The 18,765-nt window shown below is 52.3% G+C and overlaps 8 protein-coding genes across 8 annotated transcripts; 3 read left to right on the top strand and 5 right to left on the bottom strand.

Annotated features, from left to right (window-relative positions):
• The first annotated feature begins 78 nt into the window (after positions 1-78).
• Positions 79-3,049, top strand: PV05_10039 (uncharacterized protein). The gene is made up of 2 exons (XM_013456432.1): positions 79-964; positions 1,015-3,049. The coding sequence occupies exons 1-2, from the start codon at positions 848-850 to the stop codon at positions 2,425-2,427; spliced, it is 1,530 nt and encodes a 509-aa protein (XP_013311886.1). The 5' UTR covers positions 79-847; the 3' UTR covers positions 2,428-3,049.
• Positions 3,050-3,240: 191 nt separating this feature from the next.
• PV05_10038 (uncharacterized protein) lies at positions 3,241-5,892 on the bottom strand. The gene has a single exon (XM_013456431.1). It carries the CDS (start codon positions 5,437-5,439, stop codon positions 3,604-3,606), a length of 1,836 nt encoding a protein of 611 aa, XP_013311885.1. The 5' UTR covers positions 5,440-5,892; the 3' UTR covers positions 3,241-3,603.
• An 888-nt stretch (positions 5,893-6,780) lies between these two features.
• PV05_10037 (uncharacterized protein) lies at positions 6,781-8,487 on the top strand. Its single transcript, XM_013456430.1, has 2 exons — positions 6,781-7,371; positions 7,426-8,487. The coding sequence occupies exons 1-2, from the start codon at positions 7,130-7,132 to the stop codon at positions 8,195-8,197; spliced, it is 1,014 nt and encodes a 337-aa protein (XP_013311884.1). The 5' UTR covers positions 6,781-7,129; the 3' UTR covers positions 8,198-8,487.
• Positions 8,488-9,237: 750 nt separating this feature from the next.
• On the top strand, positions 9,238-12,186 carry PV05_10036 (uncharacterized protein). Its single transcript, XM_013456429.1, has 2 exons — positions 9,238-11,767; positions 11,823-12,186. Exon 1 carries the CDS (start codon positions 10,190-10,192, stop codon positions 10,682-10,684), a length of 495 nt encoding a protein of 164 aa, XP_013311883.1. The 5' UTR covers positions 9,238-10,189; the 3' UTR covers positions 10,685-11,767; positions 11,823-12,186.
• On the bottom strand, positions 11,836-14,071 carry PV05_10035 (uncharacterized protein). Its single transcript, XM_013456428.1, has one exon. The coding sequence runs from the start codon at positions 13,806-13,808 to the stop codon at positions 12,153-12,155; it is 1,656 nt and encodes a 551-aa protein (XP_013311882.1). The 5' UTR covers positions 13,809-14,071; the 3' UTR covers positions 11,836-12,152.
• A 100-nt stretch (positions 14,072-14,171) lies between these two features.
• On the bottom strand, positions 14,172-15,053 carry PV05_10034 (uncharacterized protein). The gene has a single exon (XM_013456427.1). The coding sequence runs from the start codon at positions 14,970-14,972 to the stop codon at positions 14,484-14,486; it is 489 nt and encodes a 162-aa protein (XP_013311881.1). The 5' UTR covers positions 14,973-15,053; the 3' UTR covers positions 14,172-14,483.
• A 359-nt stretch (positions 15,054-15,412) lies between these two features.
• PV05_10033 (uncharacterized protein) lies at positions 15,413-15,984 on the bottom strand (the record flags this gene model as incomplete). The annotated part of the gene is made up of 1 exon (XM_013456426.1): positions 15,413-15,984. One exon carries the CDS (start codon positions 15,982-15,984, stop codon positions 15,421-15,423), a length of 564 nt encoding a protein of 187 aa, XP_013311880.1. The 3' UTR covers positions 15,413-15,420.
• An 888-nt stretch (positions 15,985-16,872) lies between these two features.
• PV05_10032 (uncharacterized protein) lies at positions 16,873-17,743 on the bottom strand (the record flags this gene model as incomplete). Its single annotated transcript, XM_013456425.1, has 2 exons — positions 17,106-17,743; positions 16,873-17,043 (listed from the first exon to the last, which is right to left on the bottom strand). The coding sequence occupies exons 1-2, from the start codon at positions 17,652-17,654 to the stop codon at positions 16,873-16,875; spliced, it is 720 nt and encodes a 239-aa protein (XP_013311879.1). The 5' UTR covers positions 17,655-17,743.
• Between the last annotated feature and the right edge of the window lie 1,022 nt (positions 17,744-18,765).

Genomic DNA, 18,765 nt, shown 5'->3' with positions numbered 1-18,765 from the left:
GAAGCCCCTTCAGCCCAACCCTAAGAGCTAGGTACCTCGCCTACCACTTGGGCGCCACCCCTACCTTTTCGCCTCCTCCTTTTTATCCATCTGTCCAGTGTCCATCACACCCCGTTGGCCAATGCTGAATCTTGCAGTGCAGTCCCTGAACCCGCCTATCAACGTTATCCATTCTTGTCCGCGTTTCAAGTCTGTGGAGGAATTCTGCAATGACCACCCCAGCCACGTTTCAAGCCAAGCTCGACAGAGTCTACCTTTTCAACATGCCAGCGGAGAGTCTGAGATGGGATATACCCGAAGGTCTAGCCGTTCTTCCACGTCCTTAATCAGCGCATCTGGGACCATTCAGAGAGCGAGGACAACCTACGTTCCTGGTGACAACATTTTAGGGAGGCATCACCAAGTCAAGATGGACCGCAGCCTCGGCCCGCCACGTACCCATCCCAAGAAATTCCTCCCCCTTTACTCCTCTCCAACGCATCCAGAAGCCATCAAGGCGCGAGGCTGGCCTCCCACGCGTCATATGGAGTCTTTGACATCGTTCGAGGCCTTTCTCATTCGCCTGCTCATATCCGTGCAGTATGCAAGACGCGTTGGTCTCGTAAGAGACGTCTTCGCTTCGAAACTGCCACCACTGCGTCTGGCCCGCATCCATATCCACCCCTATCTATGTACCTGCTGACCTCTTTTATACCTGACTCCGGCCGTGAGAATCTGGTTTGTACTCTTCTCTTGGGCGGCCGGTCATTCCTTAACCTGATATCCAGCATACTTGCGTCCATTCCCTTTTATTCCAGTTGTCGTTCTTTTGCCGTCACTCCTTTGACTTCCAGCAACCACTGCAAATATGCTTCACACTCTACTTTTCGCCCTTGGAGGGCTTGTGTCTCTCTGCACGGCAGGCTACGTGCTCGAAGATGACTACACCGAAGACCAATTCTTCTCGATGTTCGACTTTTTCACAGTATGAACAATTATTGGTCCTAACCTGAAATGGGTACTGATATCAGCCAGGATGCCGATCCAACAAACGGCTACGTGACCTACGTCGACCAGACGACAGCCCAGAGCAGTGGCCTAATCAGCACGACCAACGGCTCGATATACATGGGTGTCGACCACACCAACGTTGCCACGGGCTTAGGCCGAAACAGCGTCCGCCTGACGAGCACGAAAACCTACACGCACGGCCTTATCATCCTCGACCTGAACCACATGCCCGGCGGCGTCTGCGGCACCTGGCCCGCTTTCTGGACCGTCGGAGCGAACTGGCCGAATGCGGGCGAAATAGACATCATCGAGGGCGTAAATTCCCAGGTTGGAAATTCAATGGCCCTACACACCGCGTCGGGATGCAGCATCACCAACAACGGCCTGTTCTCCGGCAGCATCTCCACTTCCAACTGCTTCGTCAACGCGCCCGGCCAAGCCATGAACGCAGGCTGCCAGATCCTGGCGGCCAACGACGGCGCCAGCTACGGCACACAATTTAACCAGGGCCAGGGGGGCGTGTACGCCACCGAATGGACCAGCAGCGCCATCAGTATATGGTTCTTCCCGCGGTCCGGGATTCCCTCAGACATTTCCTCCGGCAGTCCCGACCCGAGTACCTGGGGGAGCCCGATATCCGCGTTCGAAGGCGGCTGCCAGATCGACGAGTTCTTCAGCAACCACCAGATCGTGTTCGACACGACATTCTGCGGCGACTGGGCGGGCAACGTCTGGAGTACCGACGCGACGTGCAGCTCCAAGGCGTCGACGTGTCAGGACTTTGTGCAGAATAATCCGGCCGAGTTCCAGGACGCGTATTGGTCGGTCAAGTCGCTCAAGGTGTATCAGAGCACTGGCGGCGAAACGAGCAATGCCACTTCGTCGGCCTTGCCACATGGTCCTACGGCGTCTGTCTCCGCGGGCGTGCCTTGGAACAGCGGCAGCGGCGTCTCACAGAGCTGGCCTACCCCAACGGTCAGCGACGTCCCAACGGCCGGATTCAGCCGCGGCGGCAATGGCCGCTTTACGAAGACGTTCGGCAATGCTGCAGATTTTGCTGTTGCCGCAGCCTCGACTTCTGCTGCCGCTATTGCTTCGTCGCCGTCTGCAATGGTGCCGGCAGTCGAATCTGACGGCTCTGTCGTCGAAGCATCCGCTTCCGCTACCGTTGCGGACTTTTCTCAGCCGGAAATCACTTCGGCCGCCGCTGTGACGACGGAGGCGTTTGCGGACGACCCCAACGGAAACGTCGAGTACGTCACCGTCACGGCGTTGAGATACGATGATTTTGATTTCCCCGGCGGCGGCGGCGTCAAGAAGCGCGATGTTGTCCCCGAGGACGACCTCACCAGAGTCAAGAGGCATATGCAAGCGCATAGACATGTGCATCGGCATCTGCTCAAGCACGGCATCGTCGTCGGCTCGGTCGAAGAATGAACGTGCCAGGCGCGGGCGTACAGTACTGTACCACCGAATGGCTGCCCGCGGTTTTGCCTGGAACTTGGCACCAGGCCAAGTCGGCGCCGGACCGTCGATGATGGGAATGGGTATGACTGCTGTCAAGGCTTCAGGTTACGCGCGAAGCCCGCGCGATGGTCTGTGCTTTGCTTCCGCCTGTGAAGTTGGTTCCACTTCCATTGGTGGCTGAAGCCCTCATAGAGGCCTCAACAGTCTTGCTTCATGCGTGCCCAGCCCACACAGTCTCTACAGAGGGTTGAACGACACACGCTCCTCGGGAGAAGCGGGAATGCTAGGGCCACTAGTTAGGGCAAAAAGCTTTTTTACATGGTATGCTGGACTCTGCTTGGATATGGATGGACGAGGGCTGGATTCTTGGTCGTCCCTTGGCAAGCAAAAATGGTTGGAGGGTAAAAGGCATGATGAGGCTATCTCATGAAACGAAGGAAGCAATGTTTTTATGGACTGGGACGAGAATATGAGCAAAAGGATCTCTGAATTTAGCGACATGGGCGGCATATTGTCTTTGGTCTCGATCGTCTTGATATACGGAGTATAGATAGAAGCGATTGAATGTTATTCTTTGATAACCTACCAAGAATACTGTAACCTACCGTGGTCTCCGTACACTCGGCCTCATTAACCTGAGCCAGAGAGCCATGTCTTGTACGGAGTACTTCATCCTACTTTCATACTGAAGAATGCCATGAGCAAGACATTTATCGTGCGTCTTCGTTCCGACGGCCAAAGTTGCCCATCTTACAAATTGAAACTGAAACTAAAGGCCGAGGGGGTCGAGGTATCTCATATCATTAAATTTCTATAGAAATCATTCCTCGCTTGCCGGCGATATCGATACGTGGATATTCCTCGCTTTGACATCTTTTTGACATTGTGGACATTGTTGACATTACTCGCTTCCAACCAGCTAATCAGGAGCATGGCTTTAATATGGGGGTATCATAGAACCAACCGATTCTGCCTTTTCATGCTAAAATGCATTTCACTGCCAAACAAAAAAATTCGAAACAGGGTAACGACGGTGAGGCTAGCTAGTCGTTGCATCGCGGGGGGATGTCCGGTGGCAGCAGTCGGGTTGTAGCACAGCTAAAAAATTAATGAGGTGCCTGCGTTGCAAAGGGTCGAGCCCCGGCATCACCAACGCTCGTAGGTCGCATCGTTGCCGAAGGGGCTTCCTCGACCACCGGCAGGACTGTTATGAGACGCAAAATAGTTCAAGGATTGACCTGCGGCACTGCCGCCTCGACTACCGGCACCAGCAGCTGCAGCGCCAAAGTCAAACCGCTCAAACTCGTTCAGACTGCTGATATCTGATTTGGCGTCGATGTCTTCGTACTCATCTGGGTCGGACACGATGCTGGCTCGATCTGAAGCAGCACGGGGGTCCAGTGACATTGACACTGCTGCTGGGCTCTGGGGCTCCGAGGTTGTGCTTCCGCCAAAGTAGTTCTCCGGCTTGCCTTTGGGACTCTCACGGGGTATTAGTTGTGATCGAGTGGCTGGTGGAGGCAGCTTGGGTGACGGGCTGGGCTCGGCTGGAGTGTAACCACCCAAACGCGAAGAGTTTGCCAACCGGGCGATCCGCATGTTTTCTTCGGTCAGCCCGGGACTGGCGGAGTGAGGTGACTTCGACCCTTGACGACGGGCAAGATTGGAAGTCTGAAGAGGTGGAGGAGGTCCTCGTTTCACGGAGGATGCTTTCGATACAGGAATGCCAGGCGTCTCCTTCACGATCGGTGAGTATCGAGAGATCGAAGATGCACCGTTGTAAGCCCCTGGTGGGGGAGCCGCAAGCCGTGGAGGTGCTTGAGCGCGTCCGTTGTGGTTCATGCTTGGAGAAGGATCGCGCAAGCGGAATGCAGAAGGAGGAGGTGCTGCATTTGCCTTCGATTCGCTTCGAACGCCCTGGGAAGAAGACATTGTCGGACTGGGACGTTGTGATACAGGGCTGGGACCACCTCGTACCGGATCGGGGGTGCGTACAGCCCTGGGAGTTGGACTAGGCCCAGATTTCGACGGCGGCGGCGGTCCCCTTTGAGCAGGGTTACTGTAGCCTCTGTTGCGTTGTTGCTGTTGGTGTTGCGGAGGCTCTCTCGTCGAAGTCGGTGGTCCAGGCCGGCCAGAGGTCGTCGGTCTTGGTGCAGGACCGCTGAAGTTTCGATACTGGCGTTCTGCAGGTGCGGTGCCTGGTCTAGATTGTTCCATTGGTCTACTTGCAACGACAGGCTTTGTTCCTTGCGGAGTCAGGGGTCGAGCAAGGCCGATTTGTGATGATGGCCACTCAGAGGTAGTGCTCGGAGGGGACTTGACAGATGGGATTTCCGTCGACTGGATTGCCGTCAATTTCTTCTCTGACTCGGCTAGGGATGAGGTAGATCTGCCGCTGTTGGACCTGCTGCTCAGCTTTTCTCCTTTTCCGGCCATGACAAACTCCGGTTGACTGTCCAACTCCCTCTTGTGTCTGCGCCGCATAAGAAACCAAAATATACCTAGGGAAGCGAGTAGCACTACGACCACAGGTACAACGATAGCCGGAATAAGGGTCGAAGTGTTTGTGGAGGAGGATTTCTCGGAAGCTGCGCTGCTGGTTGCAGCCGCTGAGGTTTTGGAGGTAGTAGCTCGGGTACTCGTTGATGCGGAGAGAGCCGCCGCTGATGTGAGGGATGCATATTCGGACTGGTCTGTAATGATTCTTGTTTTTGTTGTGGCCACTGTCGAGACAGTATTGAGGCTCGTTATGGACTCGACGAGAGATTCAGTCTCTGTGACGGTGGTGAATCCTGATGGTGCTTCGGCAGTGACGATTTGTGCTGTTGCTGAAGGGTCTGCGGTCACGCCACTGGGTCCTATCGACTGAGGGAGGGTCGCTGTAGGATTTCCAATGCTTGAAGGAAGGTCGCTGAGATCGGATCTCTGAGGGTCTCGTTTATGTAGGAGGAGAGCGTGTCGAAACATCCTGCTGGGTTGCATCCTGACAAGCAGGAAACGACCTGGCTGGTGTCAAGATGAAGAGGAAGATGGAGTCGACAAGGTGTCTGCTTCGCAGGCGGGTGTTTGTGATAGATGCTGTTGCGCGCGGCACTATGCAATTACTGTAGCATGGGTGGCCTCGTATGTGAAGGAGTGATCATCGCATGAAGGAGGCTAGCGCGAGGGCCATCGGGCTGACGGGGAAATTGGATGAAATGCCTAGTAAAGAAGTAGGAAGATTCGACGACAGCGACATCAGCAGGCTAGCTTTTGGAATAGAGATGAAGGATTGAAAAATTTCTGAGGGTGTTTCCGAGGATCTGTGACCAGCACAAGACCCGAGAAAAGGTGATACTGGACAGCGTCTGGTGAGGAAGACTCAGGGCAGTGGAGCGAAGCCTGTGTGTGCCTGTGGTGAGGCTGTGAGGATGGAGAAGGCTCGCTGGCGCGTTGGATGTGGCACGAAGAAGGGGAGGTGTTTCGGATGTCCGAAAAAGGGAAAGACGCGTGCATGGTCCGACACAGCTGGGGTCTGGTGTCTAGGCTTTCCGTGGCTTTGATAGGGTCCTCACTGGTCCTCAACGGGCTCTGGGGCTTCATCCCTGGCATTGGTGCCAGTCTGGAGCTCAGACTTTGGTGCTGGCGTCTCACAAACCTGTAGAGAGAGGAGCCGGCTGCCGATCAAATAAAGACCTGTCGCTTGTCATGATTTGACGTGATGACTCGCATGCCGTAGTACCGGTCGTCAGAGGTGGTTGGAGGCGAGTCTGTGATACGCATCATCATGCAGTCCATCCTCAGCAAAAGTAGCATATGATCAACGGAGAAGCAAGCATGCCGGCACTGAATAGCGAAGGCGACACGATGCTCCTGTTGCTGAATATTGCAAAAAGAAAAGGGGTTCACAGTTGATGGCAGGCTAACCTGTATAAGCCTAGTTCCGCCTATAGCCGACTAGATCCGCACTAGGGTCGGCATCGGGATATAAATCTTCCGCCAATATGACCTTCATGAAAATACCTGATAGCAAGTACGAGGTACTTACTCTGTAGCACAGTATTGTTGGAAAGTGACAAGCTCCTGCTGCCACTTAGTAGAAATTTGAATTCTTAACCACCATCAAAATGTGCCAGCAGTGCCCAGAGAGCTTCCAAATTCTGGTGCCTGCGATTGGACTAGATGGTGACAAGAGAAGTCACCGGAGGCTGGTCACGGGTGTTGTCGCCCGCAGATAGGTAACTAGTGATAATGTGTTAGGCGGTGGTGGGCGACACCTGCGGGGATCTTCTTTAACGCTTCGCTGGGCGATTCGATGGTTATCAAGTCCATCACAGGCGCCTCCATCCAATCATCAGCACCTTCGTCCCTCTTCCAAAAGGTGCTTGATTCTTCATACCCTGCTCATTGGCCTTTTCTCACAACCACCATCGACTGCTCATTCGTCCTCTTCATCCTGTAAGCGCCTGCTGCAAGGTAAGCACAAATGCAGCCAACTGTTCTCCTCAAGATGTCTGGCTCGGTAGGGCAAACTACTGAACTTCACTTCCTCTCTCATGTCCCTCCCCCAAGCTGAAGAGTTCCGAAGTGCTCTGCTGGGCTTCAAAGCAGACGCTGCGTCCCGAGACACTCGAGGATGAACATGAGACTGTATCACTGAACACAGCTGACAAAGACAAATCCTCGCGGCATCATGAAGTTCTTCCTTTCGAGACGGTGGAAGCCGAATAAATGGCCCTTCTACGTCCTGATCGGCTTCGAATTCCCATTGACAGTTGCCCTACTGGCTTTATTCGGTATTGCTTCGCCAAACACATATCGCACCAAACTGTGGCAGGATGGTGCAGACAATGGCTTCAACTCCAGTCCTCTCACCGGATTGTACGCAGCTGCAAACTACAGACCCTATACTACTCCTAAAGTCTGGTCGCAATTGTACGGAATTCCCTAGCTACCATGGTCTTTAGCCTCTGCTAACTCTGGCAACAGTATAACAAATTACAACGTCGTTATTGCCGTCCTCTCCATGTTCATCATGCTGGTCAAATCCATCATGTACATGCTGCACGTCTTTCCACCCATCCTTTCCATCCTTGTCCACGCCCTCCTCATCGCTCTCTACACGGTCTCTGTCGACTACCAAGCCAGCAGCGATACTACAGATCCCGATCATCCGCAGAATGGACCACCCTGGTACATCACCAAATCCTGCAGTGTCACAAGGAACAAGAGCCTGGTAGGGTACTGTAAACAAGGCAAAGCGAGTTTCGCCTGCACATGCGCAATGTTAGGAGTGTTTGTCATATATTTTGGCTTTGCTGCGTGGTCTTGCTTCCCATCCAGGCAGCAGCGCGAAGAATATGCTGAGCAGAAACGGCTCAAGGCTGAAAAGTGGGCGAGATTCGAAACACTTGAAGATCCAAATACAGGAGAAACTATGGCATATCCGATGCCAGAAACACCTGGGGCTCAAGGCGGCCTAAACCCATTGACTCCTAGGACTATGGCCTTCAACAGGCTGGGAGGTACGAAAGATTTGCCTCTGCGAAATCATTTTAGCACTCCGAATGCTCCTACCTCCCCTCCATTCGCAATCAGGAGCCCCGACTTGCCGAGAAGTCCAATGAGTCCCGGCTTCGTGGATCGAGTGGGCAGTGACGTCCAAGCAGGGAAATCTCCTGAAATCGGAACCAGTCGAAGTCCGAATTCGGCGGCACCTCAGCTGTATTTCCCTCCACCTCCGAAGACGTCAAAGAAGTGACGTGGGTGTCGGTTCAATCCCCAGACCATTCGATGTGAAGGGGTATCGGGCCTGTGACATTACCCCTTCCCTCTGCTGTTGTGAAGGTGCTTTTGTGCGCGGGCCGGCGGTGTTTCCAGCCTTTTAGTTCATCAGCATGAGTTTTGGGACGACTTCAATCTTTCATACCATGCCTGTCCGCACAACAGGAATGCTTCTTCGACGCAGCTCTGCTGTTCGGATAAGGCTTGCGCAAGAATGAGACATGAGCATATTGTTTCTCCTTCACAAATGCTAATAATCGATCGCCACCTCTGTTTCTTCTGTGGTCTCACCTCGCGAATGGCTACCGGGCGTCAATCCCATTTCCCATCCACCCTTCCACGTCAAGACTGTCTTTCATTTACAGCTTGCTCCTTTCTCCTGTTAGATCACATCATTGGAGTTCGCCTTCCACCGAGGATAAGATGAAGACCTCGGGTGCGAATGAATTAACGCTGACAGCGATCTTCCTAGTCATCTACACGCCAAATTCAATGGGACCGTCAACCGTGCCGCATATGTTCGCTGTGCCCAGTGGCCATTGCGGAAGCATTGGTCATAAATGACTGAAACAATACACTCTGCAAGGGCCTTGGAAGCCTCAACAATTCTCATATCATCCGCCTGCACAAGTACAAGTACCTCGACTTCCTCTTCCTCTTCCTCTCCTCGTCTCTCCCTCCATCCCTTTCATTCCTTTCGTTAGACCTTGCTTCTCCTTGGGTTCGTGGCGAAGTGACCATCCGCCACCAACCATGCTATTTCATATGTATATACGAAACAATAACGACAGTGCCAGTAGCAGATGCGAAGGCTTTGCTCGCCCATTAGGGCTATTGCTGCCTTGCACCTCACCTGTCTCGTTCGTGGTCATCGCTCTACGCTGGCTGGTTTTGCAGCATATGCATGCTGTTATGGGGCGTGTTTTTGAGATATTTCCTGTACGTCCATTCTTGAGGCTTGGGCATGCCCTGACATCTACTAGCCTGAGAGGACTAGGATGTAAGATATGTGGCAGACAATAATCGGAGCCGGACAGAATATCCGTCCTCGCCCGTCAGGCTCCAGGATTCGGCTTGACGGGTCTCCAAGCTTGTCCAACGACACTGCCGTGGGTGTACGTAGTTTCCGCCAACATCCCTAACGACCAAGCCTTACGTCCGGAGTTACAACGACTAGCTTCCACCACTTCTTAATCACACTATTACCCTCTCACATCTCCTCAACCGTGGCTTGCTCGATAATTTTGGGACCTCTTCGACCTTGACGTACTGGAACTACAGCATCCTTGAATTTGGCCGCTGACCACGTCTCGACTTCTGGATACCTCCGTACGATGAACGCCAATATGCCATACGTGTTCCAATACAGCATGCCTCGGAGTCCGCATACAGTCCCGAGCCAGCATTCTACGATGTCCGGTTCCGGCATACGCTACTTGACACCGGACATAGGATGGGCCGCTGATGGATTGACTGGCAAGTGCTTGGTGCAGAAACACCCTTTTACAGCATCCGCTTGCGGTGGTGCTGTTAGCCGTCAAGGCAACACATCGGGGAGTTAGTGAAGCCACATCGAAACATGTGCTGTGTGCGGCCAGCCCACGCTATGGTGGTCGGGTGAGGTCGGAATCCATCCGATGTTCTTTTGTTGGATGCTTCTGGTATATATATCCATCTTCAACGTCTATCATGAGGACGTCGACATCGATTCCTCAGACGTTGAGATTGTCGTGCAAGAAGCGAGGAGTGCCTGCGACTCTTGAAATGCCTCTGGACGATTTCCGAGACTTCTCACCAGCGGCGTTGACAACCTGGTCCCTCGCCTGACCTACAAGCTGCTGGTAAGACAGCCTACCGGGACCATCCGAGCTGTCGTGGTGTGCGAACACCGGAGCATCCGGGACTATTTCCCGCACGACACGTCCGATCGTTTTCGAGGCGTGCTGGTGCTAATGGTATTGTCCTCCGCATGTTCTGCATCATTTTACATCATGTCATCGAACTCCTTCTTCCTGACCGAGAAACGGTTTGTCGTCGAAGCTGGCCACAAGGTCATGAGACAAGAAAGGAGATTGGCCAGTCAATAAATCCGGCAAAACAGACCAGACAACAGACGAACAACCTTCATCGCTCAAGTCGCTGTTCTCTCGTCCACCATCGTGGAGTTGGTTCAACGTCTGGCAGTCCTTCTTTGGTTTTATGCTGCTCTTTTCCCCGTCGCCTGCAACGGGGTTTTGAAGCCACTTTGGGGAACCCAAATTCAGAGCTATTCAGACGCTGTTCTGTTGAGGCTCATGCAACACCACCAAGAGAATTCAGCAGGAGCCTTGGTGCCAGTGGGAGGGGCCATATCAGTTCAAACTCTCCATCCACTATACAGTTCTTCGACAACATATCAGTCCACAGTCTGAAGCCAGTGCCACGTGTCGTTGACAAGTTGTGGTGGTTTGCTGACAGATGTTAGCGATCCTAACGCGTAATTCGCTAAGTGGGTAGGTCGCCATCCAATCTCCATACCAGAAAGCGGCCTTCCATATATCGGAATGGAGTTCGAACAAGCTTCGGCCTCCTATAGAGAGGCCATGTTTGGCGTCCTGAGGGACTGTACAACGTGTCCGGAAGCCCCCAAAATCGTTCAAGTCAACAATTTCTACACTTTCTGAACACAAACCTTTACCTGAAGAGACGCCTGCCCATGTGGTACTTCGCACAACATCGAAGATTCTATTACGAGATTTGATACGCATTTGGCAGCTATCCTCTTGCCTTATATCCTCTCCCAAATCCCCCCTCCATCTTCTCATCTTTCAGCTCGAATCAACAGATCCAATCACAAATCGCTACCAGGAAAATGAAATACAAAGAATGATTGTTGGTCATACAGCTCTCTCCCACAACGACGAAGATGGCTATCCGAAATTCCCGGTCCGGCCCCAAATATGGGAGATCAGAAACGACGTCGAACCTACAATGCAGACTGGCCTTTCAACTTTTTCTGGGCCTTGGAAGCATCGCCCGCATCGAGCCTGTGTTGGTTTGTGCGGTACTCACAGGACTAGGCCTAGCCGTGCCCGGCGCTCTTCGAGAAAAAGCAGCGAACAGTAAGCATATTCAGCCAAAGAAAATCCTCAGATACTAGGAACCCTTGATTTCCTCGCAACTATGCTTCCAAGGCATGGGCACCGACAGCATTGCTACTGATCCATTCATGGGGTCACTGTGCCGCGCAAAGAGCAGAGAAGCACATGGTGGCCAAATGTCCAGAACCAAGAGAAGCATGCCACCAAACAACTTGAAGCTTACCAAAGAACGGCCTCGAGACTAAAACGAAGACGGGAACCATTAAGAAGACAAACCGGTCATCAATAGATGACAGCTGGTTGTTCCGACAATCGTTGATGCTCGTGGTCAAAGAAATTCGATCAAGTTAGGTATAAATCGCTCTGGTATTCGAAAAATTGACCTCTCAGGAACAGATCAGTTTAGACCACAGTTCGACAACTGTCATCGGTTGCTTATTGTGGATAATCTCTTGCCCACGATTCGCGTAAGAGTGGAAGGATCAGCCCGAGTCATGGGAGGTCACTAAAGAAGCCAAACAGCTTCGCGACGCGGCTCGAAAGGGCAAAGACATCTACAAATGTCTGATGAAGGACGTCGACAAAGAAGAGAACACCCTCAAAAGAGAACAGAGGCTCACGCAGAGAGCCTACGACGACATGTTACCCCACGTTACAGATCATTTCCTGCTCATGAGAACAATGGTGAACCCCACCTGATGATTTTGCAGATAACGGTTTGCAGACTGGAGGAGAGGGGCTGCTGTTTGAGTGTGCTGCTACAGGCATCTGGATCTGAGATCTGTTTGTCTCCTATGGAGCTGGACTCTGCGGATATTGGAACGAGACGTCGACTCTTGACAGCGAGGAATATCAGCACCCATTCTCTTGCAGGACAGTATTCCATCTTGGCTCTTTCAGCTTCAAGACCGTTCTCATCTCCTGTTCCGCACTTTGCCTTGACTCCACTCCTTTCGTATTCTGATCCCGGGCAGTGAGGCTGTTTGCCCGGGCTTCTCGCTCCTCTACTAGGACAACCAGATCCTTCATTGCGCTTTGTTCCAGTCGTCTCCTCAGATCCGCGCAAATTCTGGCTCTCCAGTAGATTAAACCGCTCCTGCTCAGGCCGCGGTCCGAAAGGTTGCGCAACCACTTTTCCCTCTTGTCGTCGGTGACACCTGGCGGCGTCGAAAGTCCCAGGAGTGCATCGAATATGTCGAGCATGAGTGAAATGGTGTAGATGTTTGTCGGATTATGTCGACCGGCAAAGCGCGCTGGGTTGACAAGGAAGTATAACCGAAGCACATTGACCAGAGCTTCGTCGAAGGCTTGATTCTTCAGGCCAAGTAGAATGATCGCCATTGCCATCTCGGGGAAATCACCTGTCGTGTAGAGGGTGGGATACTCGAGGAAACGCTCCGACTTGTCCATACTAGCCGCAGCTCTTGCCAGGGCAGAGGGATCACGCTCCACACGCGAGAGATTGCGCCCAACATCTTTCGTCCATTGCTCGAACTGGGCCGGTAGAGCGGGCTGTTCGTTTGCCAGATCTGTGGCGGCTTTCATATCCGAGAGACATCGCGGGCACTCGCATTTGAAGAGATAGTCATCCATCAATTTCGCTCTTCTGGCGCTCGCGGACAAGGTGGGCGCAACGTAGCAGAGCAACAGCTCCTCGCCTTCCTGGATGTCCCGCAGTGGGATGAGTTGCATGAACGTGCCTCTTTCGTCCTCCGAGAGCTGCGCGGATTTCATCCACCTGCTGGTCATGGTATGTTGGGGTCTGTGGATGGACAGGTTCGGTGTGCAGCTATGGTTGATCTTGGCCACGAGAGGATCGACCATGACGCCTATGCCTCCGTGGATCGTCGAAGGCAGTTCAATCGCGTTGGACTTCATGATGAAAATGAGCCTCTGGATCGCTTCGACGCTCATGCTCGACTCGGCGAGATGTTTGATGCCCTCGGCCATTTCGGTGAGGTTGGACCGCCCTCGTCCGGCGAGGATCTGTTCGTGGGAAATCAATGATGTTATGCGGTTCCATTCGTCGTCGGGCAGGTTATCCCGATCTTTGAGGAGCACTATTCGTAGCACGGCCCGGAGAATGGCAGGTGGTAGTTGTTCACTGCGCAATTTCTTGAAGATCTTGCACTCGAATTTGTGGTAAGCGTGCCAGGCCTCGACTTGGCATTCCCTGCTGCAGAATCGAGCAGAGCGACAGCCACCGCAGTCCTTGAGCCCGATGGGTGAGAGTCCATGTTGCACGAGGGGTAATTGCGTCGCGGTGACAACGAGGCAGTGGTAGCAGGTTGTTGGAAGATAGTCTGAGTCAAGCGCCATCATGGGCGGGCATCCGAGTGAGCATATCGGATTGTTCACGGACAGAGTCTGTTTGGCAAATGCGCCTTGACCTTTCGAGGGTAGTTCTTCGATCTTGAGTTTTTCGGCATATTTGTCGTCGATGTAGGATACTTCTGGAGCTTTGCGTTGTTGAATCAACGAGTCAATGAGCGAGTCCAACTCCGCCATGGCGCAGAGTTGATACCGCGTGTATCAAGATGGCGCAAAGAAGCGCAAATTCGTGGTCATGCACGACACTATGCGATACTGTAGTGAGGGTGTTGCTCTGTCCGGGTTTCTTCTCCGGGTCTTTGGGCGCCGCTAAAACCTCGCTCTAGGCTGCTGGGGTTCTCCGACTGAGACTCGAATCGTGCACTGCAAAGTTGGCCTTGTATGACGAGGGGAGTTGAGTGCACAGGTGAGAAGATACAGGTTCATATGGCTGAGATATATGAACTGTGGGTACGTGGTTTTGGCTGTGAAAAGACCTTTACCTAGGCTGATAAAAAGTGTTTTCGGTGGTGCCAAGACAATATTACTACAGTACATGATGCACACAATATCTAAGATAGAAACACTACGGAGTACAGGCTGGCAGGTCTCATGAAATCAACTGGAGGAGGACTCCTGTCGTTGTTGTTCTTCCACACAGAAAAGGCATATATCTCATCATTGACAAGATGAATCTGGTGTTTCTGGCACAGGCGCATGTAGGCTAGAATAGCTTCGCGCGAATAGCACCTTCCTAGGGGATTATGTGGTGAGCAAAGCATCAAAGCTCGTACAGTAACACCACGTTCCTTGGCGGCAAATATCGCTGAATCATACTCTTGAACGGCTTCGACGCTCATAGGATCGATGCCGTTAAAATGGCACCGTGACTGTCTCTACACCCGGCCGCAGGGATATATCGGGATGGAAAGCTCCATAGTAAGGCCGACCGAATAAGAAACCATCACCCGGATTGCAGAAGGCCCATGAAGTATGCTCGATGGCGTGAGAGACACCATTGGTGATGATGATGTGTTCTGGCCTCAAATTCGACACAGGCTTCAGCCGTCGATTCAGGAATCGAGCAATGGCATCCCTCAGCCGCTTCGACCCTAGCGGACCATCTCCATAGGTGAGTGCTCGCAGTGGCAGTTTGAGATTGTTGGCAATGTGCTGTGCCAGTTCATGGTGCATGAGCGAGTTCTCTGCGATCCCCAGACTGACATAACTGTTTGGATTGTTTTCAGAGTCCCATAAATCATTGATGACATCCCAAAGGGAACTTCCAATCGCGTCTGGAGCTGCACAGGCTTGGGCTCTGCGTGCTAACATCGACAACTGGCCGTTCATTTGAAGACTCATTGTAAGTGATGCGTAGGTCTTCACTAGCAATGATGAGGTTGTCCAGTACTATCAAATCGGTGTCTATCTAGAGTGCCTTACCTGTCCTGTCTTGAGGGAAACCTCGCATAAATAGTAGTGCGAGTCTACTAGAGTAAGGCGATCGTCGGAGATCTTGTAGGGCGCAGGTTGGACTACTGTGAACACGACGATCACACTGCGCCTTTTGAATGTCAAGGTCATGCCTGAGTAATATAAGTGTAAGAGGTGTGACGTCAAGTCTGTAGACAGGAAAAGCGTCACAATCACCGTGAGTGGCACCTAGTCCTCGAGTGGTGTGAGTGGTTCTGATTGTGTCCAACACATCCAACACCTCTTCTACCGGACCGGGTATCGATGCTAAGACCTACACAACCAAAAGCATAGGAAGGAAGAAAAGGTAACTTAGACAGTGTCCAGTTGTGGATAGCTACAGAAATGGAGGTCTGACGCCGTATCTCTCATAGCAGAACCATCGCGTGGTGACCCGTCTCTTCTTGTTTCTCTGTTCTTCAACGAGAGTCTGTGCGTAGGATGAAAAGAAGTCGCTTCGAGCTATGGGAGCCTTGATCTCCCTCATACAATCAATTGCCCATTGTGCGTTGGCAGAATCCTCGTGCTCGATGGCGTACATGAACAGTGGGCGAAGAAGCCCGGGACTGAGCTTCTCACGGACATTTCGGTTTGCTTCGACAAGGTTTTCCATCCAATGCAGCCCTTCTTCCGCTTCGGGTGTCAGCGACACGGGATCACCCAGACTGCGATCGATGTCCACATGTTCTGCATGATATGATGCTGTAGATATGGCGGCCTGATTGATCAGAAGTTCTGCGATCTCAGTGGCAAATCGGTCGCGGATTTGGTCGGGATCGCATCTCAGTATGGCTGGCCGCGTTAGCCATAGGGAATGCAATTCAGCTTTGAGGCAACCCATAAGCTTAACGACTTCTTCTTGGTCCGCTGCTGTTGTCCTGGAGCGATTATAATAACTCATATTGGCGCTTTGTAGTGACAGACATTGCAGAGAAAGGTAAAACCTGAAGATTATTGGGCTGACAGACTCGTGTGCTGCGGGATCACTATGGTTTGGCGCAAGAGTTGAAAGACTGGGGAGATCTCATACTGGTCTAAGAGAAGCTCATGTACCTTTGCTGACATTATCCCTTGATTCCCACCTCTTCTCGCAGCGGCATGCATGATCTGGAGGATTCAGGTTGACGGATGAAGTGCTGGTCCTCAGCTGGGCTTCCATTTCCTGTCACACCTCTGCAGACCAGCGGCGAGGAATGTCTGCGATTCACTTCCAAGATGCCATTTGGAGCTTTGTCGGAAGCGACATATAGAATTGGTGAAGAGAAGCCCATACACGGTCCAATGATTCGGTCATGTTGAGCAGAATTCGTCGTCCAGGAAGGAAGAGGGAAAGAGGGAAGAAAGACGCATGTGGAAGGAAGTGAAAACGATACGCGGATTTGAATGGTTATTGTTGGTCATTTGAGAACCCTCGACGTCAGCGAGATGCCTACCTTACCTAGGTACCTATTACCAGGTATAGGTGCCTAGTGAGCCTAAGTTAGCAAGCCTAAAGTAGTGAGCCCACCAGCCTAGTAGCCTTACTGGTAGGTGGCTGACATTGTTTGATAGGCGGACTTCTAGATATTCCAGGCGATACCTTCCGGGCGTCTAATGGCGAGGCTTGCAATCATCCAGGCCTCTAGCTTTGAACACCCACTGCATTGGATGAGATCACGTTGAGTTCTGCCGCTCATCTTGTCCACAGGCTTAAACGCAAATAAGGTAGCCTGAATTCTACGACGAGCTTCTGCGTTTTAAAAGATTGAAGGTTGTGTCAAGTAACCCTTATTGTGGTCCTTTATTCTGCCTACACACCATCTGCCTGATTGATGAGGTCGAATTTTCGATTGATTGCAACCATGTTTTCGTAAGTGCAGAAACCAGGTGCCCCAAGCTCGAATTCCTTGGGCAGTTTTTCGAGCGCCATTTGCAGATATCTTGCAAGATCCTCTTTGTCATGCTGCTCCACGGTATGCAGCTGGTAAGCCACGCAAAGTGAAAGGGATAATTGTCAAAGCCAGGGTGTCGCAACTCCAACACGTTGGCAAGCCTGTCGCGCAGACCGCGAATTTTCTCCTCCTCAACAGCATTCGCCCCTGCGATCTTCAGGGCGATACCGTCCTCAATCGGTTCCCAACCCACAGGTCTCATGCGAAACCATGGCTCGCAGCCGAGATCGAAGCTCGCCAACTTGGAAGTGACAAACTTATGGCATTGTTCTAGCGAGCAGTCAAGGTCCAATTCCCCTGGCCGCCCGTTACGTTTGCGAATCTGGTCAGACACACCCTCATATACCGTCATATGCCAAACCGAAGGTGGCAGCAGGACCAATGACGATGCAAAGTCTTGCTGCTGCAAGTCATCGCGGAATTGTTGGAGTGCATGATACATTGCATCGTGCGGTGGTAAGTGACACATAATTCCATGGCCAGGGAAGCTGCGCACGCTGCCATCGGGTTCGAATTTGTGGCCAATCCACCGAGGATATCTCCCGTGATAACCAGGTCGAGGGATTGGAGCAACGCGGGATTCCTGATCCGGATGGCTCTCATCCGCTCTGTAGGGAATGTCTGTGACAACTTGTGCCATTCTCTTGTCGACAGTGACGGAGGTTCGAATCAATGAGCCCGAGGTTGGCTCTGTCAAACATTCCAAAAGCGTCGAGAGGTAAGTCTTAATCAATAGCCTGAAGATGCAGTTGAAGAGAATTCCTGCCAGGTGAGCCGAGCTCCAGAGGCGAGTGCATGAGATATAAGACTCCATTGCCGAGCAATATGGGCGTATGTGTTGCCGATACCCATCCCCCAGCACGAGCATGGATATCAAGTGCCGATAGGCTCTTCCCAGGACAAGATTGCTGCCACTTCTTGCGGCGGACGACGGTAACGACTCCTAAGCTGCAGGGAATATGGAACAGAGGGGCCAGCGACTGAGGGATACCAGTGCATGAGCGGTTGGCGACATGGAGGACGCAAGTCCAATCCTGGTGAGCCTTATAGGTCCGTTTCATGGCTACCACAGCGGTCGTCAGTGTCCGCGAGACCATAGACTACGTTGGTCAAGGAGGGCACGGGAGGGGTGGGTTAGTCTACAACAATCATTCAGGGTTCTGATCGTCGCTAACGGCCATGAGAAGCATCCACTGGGTCCTTGATGATTGGTCAACATCAAACGTCAACGTCGGAAGCAGATATCCACCTTATCGGTTCGCGCCGACGGAAAGGGAACATGGTGAACGTGGCAACCTCAACTCATGGCTTCGCGAAGAATTGCAAGATCAATCGTCGAGGGAAACGACACCACGCCTTCATACTGCAGACTCTCAACATGGAGGATTCGCCTCAAGCACAGTCTATAGGCTAAGGATATGACTCATGATGAGACCGCTAAAAATATATGTTTCTCTCGTGGACTGTCATTCCACGGTGTCAAGCCATCGCTAGTACTGGATGCTCCAACGTGGTACTGTAGACGTTTGAGTCATGGTCTGCTAGAGGAAGAGGTACGGTTCTGAAAGCGCAACCAGGCTGCAAACAGCTGGTATGCCGACAGTGTTGGTATGCGGCCGAAACGTGCATGGCGACAATCGACACAGCGAGGGATAGGTTGCCCTCAGGGCTGGATCACATGTGCGTGGCGTATTGCGCTGACCTGTCCTGATCGCTGGGCGTAGGTAACTTGCCGTCGTGGGGTTAAATTT

Source organism: Exophiala xenobiotica (assembly GCF_000835505.1).
Source record: "Exophiala xenobiotica strain CBS 118157 unplaced genomic scaffold supercont1.6, whole genome shotgun sequence".
In the NCBI taxonomy this organism is placed as follows: domain Eukaryota; kingdom Fungi; phylum Ascomycota; class Eurotiomycetes; order Chaetothyriales; family Herpotrichiellaceae; genus Exophiala; species Exophiala xenobiotica.
This window is presented reverse-complemented; position numbering and strand designations above follow the sequence as displayed.